Source organism: Lontra canadensis, unplaced genomic scaffold (assembly GCF_010015895.1).
Source record: "Lontra canadensis isolate GAN:19392208 unplaced genomic scaffold, GSC_riverotter_1.0 scaffold174, whole genome shotgun sequence".
Lineage (NCBI taxonomy): Eukaryota > Metazoa > Chordata > Mammalia > Carnivora > Mustelidae > Lontra > Lontra canadensis.
Window position 1 is genome coordinate 1473371 of NW_022631168.1, and position 11604 is coordinate 1484974.

Below are 11604 nucleotides of genomic sequence, written 5' to 3' on the forward strand. Positions count from 1 at the left end.
GACAAGATGACTGGCAATTAACATCAACCAGCCTCTGTATGGGCCACCCCAGTGTTGGCAAAATGTGAGGTAAGTGGTGCTTCAAGATGGATCAGGATGGAGACGAACAAGGCCCACCACAGGCAGCCCGACTTGGGACGACTCAGAAGGTCACTCCAGCTCCAGAGCTCCCTGTGGGATCAGCCTGCACCGCAGCCCAGCTTCTCCCTGGGCCCACCCCCACTTCTTCCCTGTCCTCCCCTTCTAGGGTGCAGGTCCTCTGAGCGCTCTCAAAAAACTTCCCGCACAGCCATCTAACCCTCACAGTCCGTTTCCAGGGAGCCCAACCCCATATTAATTCATATTTAAATGTGCTCTAATTTCATCCATCTCTAAAACTTCCCTTGGCATAAACCTACATGGCTTGTAGTCACTGAACAGTATCATCTGGTGCCCATACCATCAATTGAACCCCTCTGTTCAGTCCACTTGTCCCATCTCCCAGCCACTTTGAGAACTATGCCCTTCCACACTCATCAACTCACCCCCTTTTTCCATTTTGTCTCCTTGGTTCTGCAGAGTCTACTCCAACCCAGTTTTTCCAAAGCTTCCACCACTTTCTAACAAAACTGAGACCCATGTCAAGAGACAGGTATTTTGACGTCCAAGAGTACTGTACTTCCACTTTAATATTTCTGACTAAACTGAAAATGTAAGACACACAGAATGTTTACTAGAGGGAACAGGATTCAGAACACACAGAAACACTTCCTTTCTTCCTCTAAGGAAAGAGGCAAAAATCAGAGGCAAAAGAAATAAGCTTGCGGGACAGAGAAACAGAAAGACTAGGCGCTATTCAAGGGGCCATTCCTAAGAGCATCAGCACCACCCAGGTCTCTGATTCAGTTCTGAGATGTGCATATTTAGGACCTTTTCTGTTAGAGTGAAGAGTTTCCACTGGTGCAGTAACACGTGATGTATGTGCCTGTGTCAGTTTCACAGTAATCTGCACAGTGACAAAATGTTCCAGGGTTCATGGGTTTTACTCCTTCCTAACTTCTGTGGGATTTTTGTTTATGCATTTCCCTTGGGATTCGATATTTAAATCTTGCCAAATCTATTTAGCAACAATGTCCTTCACATGAACTGTTCTTTCACATTTTATCTAAAAAGAATCGGAAAACCTATTATATTCCCTGACCTTTGCTAAGAAGAAGTTGAGCAGCTGCAGGAACAGATAATATAAAGCTGAATTTCCCCAGATGTTTATTTCAAAACTTGGCAGAGGTTGTCAGGATGTGTCCAGAGTCAGCTTATCCTGTTAATCAGTATCAAAATAATCCAGGCTATAAAATGGTATCATCAAAATAAAAATTCTATCAACTTCTTCCCGGTAAAAATACATGTGACCGCCCACACAACAACAGAAAGCCAGATGACAAATAAATCATTTTCTCCATTGAATTCACTATAGCACAGGCTGTATGCTAGATGGAAGCTACAGTACAAAATACAATGTAGTAAGTACAATTATTTTAATAATTTTTAACAAGACCTACATTAATGGATAAGTGGCTGATTGTTCAGTTAGAGATCAGGCTACTGACCATCTGGGCCTCTACTTTAGGGTCATTAACACTGCACAACTGCAGAGTATATAGACTATAGAAGGAACTTGAATCCATTCCTCATACTACAGATAAAACTTAATTCAGCATATCCAAGGCCTAAATATAAGAGCTAATACTATAAAACTCGTGGGAGCAAATATAGGCATAATTCTGTGTGACCCTGGACTTGGCAACAGTTCCTTAGACAAGACATCAAAAGCACAAGGAACCAAAGGAAAAAAAATAGATAAACTGGACTTCATCAAAATGAAAAACTCGGTGCTAGGATAGAATATTTAAAATGAGTACATCTGAAAACACATCCAGAATATATACAGAATTCTCAAAAATAACAAGACCAACAACGCAATTTCAAAATGGGCCAAACTGAACAGACAGTTCATCAAAGGAAATACAGGAACAGCCAGTTACACATGCAAAGGTGCTCAGAATCTTTAGTCATCAGAGAAATGCAAATTAAACCTACAGTGAGATACCACCACAGAGTCATTAAAATAACTAACGTAAATACTGGCAACATCAAGTATTGTCCAGGATGTGTTGCAACTGGCACTGTCATGTGTAGTTGGTGGGAATATAACATGGTTATATTGGCGGTTGGCGGTTCTTATAGTTAAACATGCATTTCCCGTATCATCCAGCAATTTCATTCTTAGACATCTGACTAAAATAAATGAAAACAGATGTCCACACAAAAGCTTGTACAGGACTGCTCCCAGCAGGTGTCTTTCTATTAGCCCCCAAACTGAAAACAATCCAAATGTCATGTGGTAGTGAACGGACACACCAATTGTGATATATTCCCATAATGAAGCAGCAATCAGCAACACAAATAATAAAACTACTTTGTGCAACAATCTGGATGAATTTCTAAATCATGATGGTAAACATAAAAAGCCAGACACTGAAGAGTGCATACTGTATAATTCTAATGATATATAAATCTTAAACAGTCAAAAATGAATCCAGAAAGCAGCCTGTTGCCAAGGGCCAGCTCAGGATAGGGAGACTCATCGGAAAGTTGCGGAAGGACTGATATAAATGTTCTGTGTGTTGATTAAAGTGGCGGTGATGTAACTTGTATGCATTTGTCAAAACTTACCAAACTGCACATTAAAAATCTGTGTGTTTCACTGTATGTAAATTATACCTGTGGTAGGCAAAATTTTGCTTCTCTTTGCCTCTCCCCTTTGGTGTTATGCTCATGAATATGTTATCTTACACAGCTAAAGAAACTTTGTGGGTGGAATTAAAGTTGCTAATTAGCTGGTCTTGAGAAGGAGAGATTATCCTGATATATCTGGGTGGACCCAAAGTAATCATAAGGTTCCTAAAAGTGCAACAGGAAGGCAGAAAAGGTCAGAGAGATGAGGTAGAAGTTGAAGTCAGAATGATTTAAAGCATGAGAAAGACTAGTCTAAGGATGAAGGGCCCTACGTGGAACTTCAGAGAAGGAGATGAATTCCAGTAATGATGGCAGCCCTGTCAACAATTTGATTTTGGTCTTGTATGACCCTGAGTAGGGTGCTCACGCCAGCCCGCCTGGCTTCTCAGCCACTAAAATTGTAATAAATACTTGGGTGTTGTTGAAAGCTGTAAAGTTTGAGGTAATGTGTTACACAGCGAGAAGAAACTATTATGATACTCAAAGTTGATCCAAATACTAAGAAATAACTGACAAATAAAAATGCTATTAAAATTCATTCTCCTAAATGAAGCTGGTTCTTTGGAAAAATTAATGAAACTGATAAACCTCTAGCCACACTTATCAAAAAGAAAAAAGATCCAAATACATAAAATCACAAATGAGAGAGGAGAAATCACAACCAACACCACAGAAATACAAACAATTGTAAGTGAATGTTATTGAAAACTACACACCAACAAATTGGACAACCTAGAAGAAATGGATTCAGCACTAGAAACACATAAACTACCAAAACTGAAACAGGAAAAAATAGAAAACTTGAACAGATTCATAACCAGTAAAGATATTGAATCAGTAATAAAAAAATCTCCCAACAAACAAAACTCCAGGACCAGATGGCTTCCCAGGAGAATTGTACCACACATTTAAAGAAGAGTTAATACCTATTCTTCTCAAACTATTCCAAAAACGGAAAAGGAAGCAAAACTTGCAAATTCAATCTATTACCCTGTTCCCAAACAAGATAAAGACCCCGCTAAAAAAGAGAATAGCAGGCCAACAACCCCAATGAACATGGATGCAAAAATTCTCAGTAAAATACCAGCCAACCAAATCCAACAGTACGTTAAAATAATCATTCACCATGATTGAGTGGGATTTATTCCTGGGTTGCAAGGGTGGTTCAATATTCAATCAATCAATGTGATACACATTAATACAAGAAAGGGCAAGAACCATATGATCATTTCAGTGGATGCAAAAAAAGCACCTGACAAGTACAACATTTATTCATGATAAAAACCCTCAACAAAGTAGGTTTAGAGGGAACATACCTCAACATAATAAAGGCCAACTATGAAAAACCCACAGCTAACAACATCTTCGATGGGGAAAAACTGAGAGTTTTTCTCCTAAGGTCAGGGAGCATAACAGGGATGTCCAGTCTCACCACTTTTGTTCAACATAGTACTGGAGGTCCTACACACAGCAATTTGACAACAGAAAGAAATAAAAAGCATCCAAATCCACAAGGAAGTAATCAAACTTCAACTATTTGTAGATGACATGCTACTCTATGTAGAAAGCCTGAAAGACTCCACCAAAAAACCTACTAGAACTGACACACAAATTCAGTAAAGTCGCAGGATATACAACATGCAGAAATATGTTGCATTTCTATACAACGACAATAAAACAGCAGAAAGAGAAATTAAGGAATCAATTCCATTTACAATCAAAATAATAAGTACCAAAAATAATAAGATAATAAGATGAAAAGAAGATAATAATAAGATAAAAATAATAAGATACCTAGGAATAAACCTAACCAAAGAAGTTGAAAGACCTGTACTCTGAAAACTATAAAATACAGATGAAAGAAACTGAAGAGGACACAAAGAGATGTAAAAAATAAAAAAACAAAAAACAAAACTCCATGTTCATGGATTGGAAGAACAAACATTGTTAAAAATGTCTATAGCATGGAGGACATTAGGGGAAGGAAGGGAATACTAAAGCGGGGGGGGGGGAATCAGAGGGGGAGATGATTGTAAGAGACTATGGACTCTGTACTCCAGGAAACAATCTGAGGGTTTCAGAGGGGAGAGGGGTGGGTGGATGGGATAGCCTGGTGATGGCTATTGAAGGCACGTGTTGCAATGAGCAATGGGTGTTATATGCAAACAATGAATCATGGAACACTACTAAAAGGCAACCTACAAAATAGAAGATAATTGCAAATAACATAGCTGATAAAAGGTTAGTAAAAGTTAGAACTTATAAAACTCAACACCCAAAGAATGAATCATTCAATTAAAAAATGGGCAGAAGACATGAGCAGACATTTCTCCAAAGAGGACATCCAGATGGCCAACAGACACATGAAAAGATGCTCAACATCACTGATCATCAGGGAGATGTAGATCAAAACCACAATGAGATCCCACCTCACACTAGTCAGCATGGCTACCCAACAACGCAAGACACAGGTGGAAAAAGGGTGCACTGTTGGTGGGAATGCAAACTGGTGCAGCCACTCTAGAAAACAGTATGGAGGGTCCTCAAAAAGTTAAACACAGAACCGATGTACAACTCAGCAACTGCACTACTAGTTATTTACCCAAATACAAAAAGACTAATTCAAAGGGATACATGCACCCCAATGTTTATAGCAGCATTATCTACTGTAGCCAGATTATGGAAACAGCCCAAGAGTCACTGACTGATAAGATGTGGGGTGTACATATATATATATACATTACTGAGCCATCAAAAAGAATGAACTCTTGCCATTTGCAATGGCATGAACAGAGCCAGAGAGTATGATGTTAAGTGAAGTTAGTCAGAGAAGGAGAAGTACCATATGACTTCACTCATATGTGGAATTTAAGAAACAAAACAAGCAAAGAAGAAGAGAGATAAACCACAAAACAAACTCTTAAGAGAGCAAACTGATGTTTACCAGAGGAGAGGAGCGTGGGTTAGGGTTGAGGAGGGCACTTGGAGATTAAGGCAGAGCACCAGGTGTTGAATGGAAGTGTTGCATCACTATACTGTACACATGAAACGAAGTAACCCTAACTGAACTGTTAACTAACTGGGATTTAAATAAAAACTTCAGAAAAATAAAGAAAAAAAATTATGTTTCTAAATGAAACCCAAGACAATATTATAAACTACTGTAAATAATGAAAACTTCGTATCATAACCTGTGTGCATGCAAACATTGTTCTCTGAGAAAAACCTACAACTTTAAATGCCTTCACTGTTAAAAATAAAGGACAAAGGAAAAATTACATCCCTTTTCCTAAGGTATTAGAAAAAAATGGGGCACCTGGGTGGCTCAGTGGGTTAAGCCTCTGCCTTCGGCTCAGGTCATGATCTCAGGGTCCTGGGATCAAGCCACGCATCGGGCTCTCCGCTCTGTGGGGAGCCTGCTTCTCCTCTCTCTCTGCCTGCCTCTCTGCCTACTTGTGATCTCTCTTTATCAAATAAATAAATAAAATCTTTAAAAAAAGAAAAAAATGCAGCACAATAAGCCAAAAGAAACTAAGAGATCGTTGACAAAGATAAAACCTAAAAATAAACATTAAAAAATAACTGGGGTGGGTGGCGCAGTGTGGCACAGTTGGTTGAGTGTCCAACTCTTGGTTTCAGCTTGGGTCATGAGCTCAGGGTCATGAGATCAAGTCCCACGTTGGGCTCAGCGGTCAGCCCTGAGTCTGCTGCAGATTCTCTCTCCCTCTCTTTCTGCCCCTCCTGCTTGTGCTCTCAAATAAATAAATAAACCTTAAAAAAAACTGGGCGAAACAAAGAAACTTAGAAGCTCATTGTTTGAAAAGAGCATCACCAACAACAAAATAGACAAATCCCTTGCAAACCTGTTTGTGGATAAAAGATAAATACCAAATATACAGGAATTTAAGAAAAAGAAAGGGCACAAATCTTAGATAATGTGGCAACAGAATGAAAAAATAAAGTGATTACCTGCACAGATATAAAATTATTAAAACTGACTTCAAAAAAAGTTGAAACTTGATTTGAGTAATTTTCACAGAAGAGCCTGAAGAGATGATTAAAAATACTGCAAATGTCACCTGGAGCAAACAGACTCATAAATGAGCTTTATCTAACTTTTAAATAATAGGCAATTCTAATGTCATTTGAGTTATAAAAGAAAAAGATGGAGCACTCAGCGATTCATTTGATACAAGCAGTAAAATTTTAATACCAAAATCAAGTAATAGTAAAAAATAGAGCTATAGATCAATCTCACATAACAAAGGCACACAGTGTTTATACCTCGACTGTCCTCTGCTCTACCAGCTGAGCTGCCAAAGGGTGATATGAAGGCATATAGCATTCAAAGAAATATTAGCACATAGAACCCAGCAATAATCAAATTATAGTATAAGTTGTAGTCCAAGAATGTAAGGGTATTCAGTGTCAGGAAATCTATAAACATAATCCATCTGTCAATCAACATATTAAAAATAAAACTTAGGGGTGCCTGGGTGGCTCAGTAGGTTAAGCCTCTGCCTTCGGTTCAGGTCATGATCCCAGGGTCCTGGGATCGAGCCCCACATCAGGATCCCTGCTCAGCAGGGAGTCTGCTTCTCCCCCTCCTTCAGCCTTCCCTCCACCCCCTAGCTTCTGTGCACATGCTCTCTCTCAAATGAACAAATAAAAATCTTAGGGGAAAAAAAAGAAATGCTAAGAAAGGTTAAAAAAAAAAGAGCAGTGAGGACTGATTTCACTTACCAGATAATAGAAAATAAAATAGACCCACTGTAATCAAATCAGTATTGTATTGACACAACAAGACAAAAGCAGTTCAATGAAGAAGCATAATGCATCCAGAAATACAGAGTAGTATGCATGAAAATTTTATATGATGAATGGGTTTATTCAAATCAGTAGTAAAAGATGTATTATTTGATAAATGGTACCATTGCCATAGGCTACTGATCTAGACAGAAATAAAACTACCCGGATCCCATTTCTAAACCATATACAAAAATAATTATCAGATGAATTGATGACAAATGAAAAAAGCAAAACAATAAAAAATCTTGCAAGAAAATCTGGGAAATACACATACAACACTGATATGCAGAAAACATTTTTAACAAACACTGGCCACTCTGAAGATATGAAAGAAAAGATAGATACATTTAACTATAAATTTTTTAAAAAATTTTAGTAAAAGTTACTATAAGACAATAGGTCTTGGGGGAAATCACACTATACATTAGTATGTTAATGCAGTATAACAAATAGTTAACATTTGTGATAATAAAAGGGTTTTGTAATAAAAAAATAAAAGAGCGCAAAGAAAAATGGGCAAAACCTATGAATTGTCAAATCTCAAAATATAAATGCAATAGCCAACAGGCATTTGAAAAGACGTTCCACCTAAGAAATAAAAGGAATGCAATTAAAGTGATGATGCAGTATCACTCTATAACTAAACTGGCAAAAATTAGAACAAGATAAAAGTTATTGACATAAGAACAGGGAGAAGGGCACTCGCATACGTTGATAGTAGAAATGTTTGGAGAGCTCTGGCCTTTCTGGCAATTAAAACCAAATAGAAAATATTCCCTTCATTCCAGTGACATCCCTCTTGAGAATCTGTCCCATAGGAATAAAGCACCAGTATGTAATGATACAGCATACAATGACCAAAAAGTGGAAATGATACAGAATCTTATGTAGCCATTAAAATCAATGAATTGGGGCGCCTGGCTCAGTGGCTCATTTAAGTGACCAACTCTTGATTTAGGGTCAGGCCATCTCAGGGTGGGCACTAGGCATGGAGCCTGCTTGAGAGCTTCTCCCTCCTCTCCCCTCCCCTCCTGTCCCTCTCTAAAATAAAAATAAAAGTGAACTGAAGCTATGCTAACTGACTTAGACAAAATTCCGCTAGGTGCTAATGAGAGAAACGTGTGTGTAATATCCCATTTTTGTAAAACAAGCAATGACCAAGAAAATCTTTATGTGCATATATATGTGTGTGCATGAGGATATATAACCATACTAGGGTTATTTGTTTGGGGATAGGCAAGAAGGGGGCTAATGTTGAAGGCAGATGGGGAGCCAAACAAAAAGAACAAAAAAAGACTGTAATGTATGACATGATTATATTTAATACTTATATTGCCATCATATATGTACTGGGGATAGATCCATATGATACACATTTAAAGAAAACAAAACAAAATTTAAAATAAATGATTTCAGCATTCAATTCAAGAAGCAAAATTAGATCAGCAAAATGAACTGAAATCAGGAAGAAGGAATGAATTAATGAAAGAAAAAGCAGAAATTGATAGAAACAAAAGACGTTTCCTGACAAGATCAACAAAATTGAGAAACTTCCTAGAAACATTATTGTTAAGAGAGTGAAAGAGGACATACACAATATAAGAATGAAAAAGGAAATATAACTACAGACACAGAATAGCTGAACAACATCAGAAGACTAGTATATGACTTGATACCAATGGATTCTTAAATCCAGAAAAATCTAGATTGCTTTGCTGAGAAAAATATATAACCAAATTTGACTGAAGAAGAGGCAGAAAAATTTAAATAAATCGATGATCGTAGATAATATTGAAAACATCATTTAATAGTAGTCTCTCAAAATGCACTGGAACCCAAAAAGATGAAAAGCTTCTGAACTCAGGGCTAATACTATTCTTAAACTGAAACTGGGCAAAGGTACCAAAACCACACCACACGTACACAGGAGAACTACACACTAAAGTTGTACATAATACTGATGGGATCTCATTGTTCTGCCTCTCCGTAGGGAAGCGTGGAGGTAGGCTGAGGAAAGTTTTGTTTTCTCTCAGGGTCCTTGTCTCTTCATCCTCCTTGCACTGTCTAGTTTCCAAAGTGACCGAGAGAAGCAATGGACAAAACATAATAGCATCAACAAATAGTTGAGATCTGTGAACAGGATTGGCCATAAGCACACACACCTTACCTTTCTCAGTGCTTTTTCAGTGCTTAACCACCATCACAACCATCCTAGCCTGAAGCCTGCACCTGCCTGCAAGCAGTTACCTGCTCACAATCCCGATGGGACCCTACAGAACGTGCCTTTACCTTGCGTCCACGCGCAGTGCGCCGAGCAGCTCGCTTTGCATATAGTCCCAGGACAGTTCCATTGCACCCAGGTAGTATCTTCTGGTGGCACTAAAGCTGAGCGGTAAAAGGCACAGAAAGAAGCAGGTGGAGAGTTCTATTTGCATGGCTTGTACTTCTAGAAAATGTTTAACTGGGGAGAAACAAAAGACTAATTCTTCTGTAAAATATCTTCAGGTCCCGGGAGAAAAAAGGTAAATTTTCTATGATTTAATGAAAAGTCCCAAAATTTTTGCTGGGAATTTTAGGGAACTTTACCTGCTGGATGTTACAGCAGTATAGCAGTAAGCAGTAAAAGATAAGATTGTTTCCTTTTTAGCAGCGGGAAGCCGCCACAGGAAGAACTGAATAGGAAAAGAGGGGCGGAGCTGAATCTTAACCCATTCACTTTTGAGAGTACTCTGGCCTGAGAATGCTGCTTTAATCAGAACCTTTAAGGAAAGGAAGAGTGAGATGGAGAGGTCAAGGTGAAGAGGAGCTTTAATGTGTATCATATTCCTAGCCTATTCCAACCCTCTTCTTTAGTAGAAGCAGCAGGAAAGGCAGCTCTGGATGTTGTTGGAAATTCTGGAATCTGCTTGCACAAACAAGAGTAACCAGTATTTTAATAGTCTCCCTGTGTCTACCCTTGCCCCTCACAAAGCTACCACTGAATGACTTTTTAAAACTATAAAGCAGATCGTGTCACTCCTTCACTCAGAACCCTCCACTGGTTTTGACTTCACTCAGAGTAAAATCCTAAGTCTTTACCATGGCCTAGAGCATCTCTCATGATCTGCATGTCCCTTTCCTCCAGGCCTCTGTGGTCTCACATCACTATGGCTACTGGCCTTCTTGCTCTTCCTTAAAATACCAAGCACACTCTTAGCACTTGCTATCCCTTTTACTCGAAACATCTTTCCCCTAGATCACCACACATTTCCACTTCCACATCTCCTTCAAGTCTTGGCTCAGGTCTTGCCTTCTCAATGAGCTTAAGTGCAGACTACCGCATTTACGCTGCAAGTTCTCTACCCCCACTGACACTACTGACGTCCCTCCTGGCTTCATTTGTCTATGTAGCACTCATAACTATGCAGTATGCATGTATTTATTTATATTGCATTGTTGTTGTGTGATGCTTCTTGAGGTCATTTGCATTTGTCCCAGGTATAGGCTATATCTCCTTACATCAATATGTAGCCCTGCTGAGCTCAAGCAGAGCCCCTACCCAGGTTAATGTTTATAAGGGGGAGTGAGGGCCTCAAAGTATAGGAGATAACAAGAAGAAACTTGACCAGTGTTGCTATAAGAAATGTTATCACCGAGAGTCCAGTTTTGCACAGTATGAATGTGACTGAGAGCAACTGGTGAGGGGTTGTACAGCTTGGAAACAAGCAGGAAGAAATCCCTTTGGTAAACATTTGCTGAAACCTCTCCGGCAGGTACCGGGATGCAGAGATAATAGCTGGCATGTACTGGTGTAAGTGACTTTAATTCAGCTGCTATTCTTGTCTTTATTTCTCAGGTGGTGAAAGTGAAGCACAGAGAGGTTCAGCAACTTGGCCAAGATTACAAGGTTTGCAATCAGTAGCGTTCCAACCCCTGTAATCCAACTCCATACTTCATGGTCCAAACTCCTACGCTATACTTCCAAGTGCGGGGTACACAGCATTGAAATATATAAGCAGCTGATATAATTCTTACCGAGCA

At 38.8% G+C, this 11604-nt stretch overlaps 1 protein-coding gene across 4 annotated transcripts in view; it reads right to left on the reverse strand.

Moving 5' to 3' along the window:
* F8 (coagulation factor VIII) overlaps positions 1–10195 on the reverse strand; it is a 110355-nt gene extending 100160 nt beyond the window's left edge. For all 4 annotated transcript variants that reach the window (XM_032846394.1, XM_032846395.1, XM_032846393.1 and 1 more), the window contains exon 1: positions 9874–10195. In XM_032846394.1, coding sequence (XP_032702285.1) covers positions 9874–10019 — 146 coding nt within the window. In that variant the 5' untranslated portion in view covers positions 10020–10195. The remainder of the gene's footprint in view (positions 1–9873) is intronic.
* Between the last annotated feature and the right edge of the window lie 1409 nt (positions 10196–11604).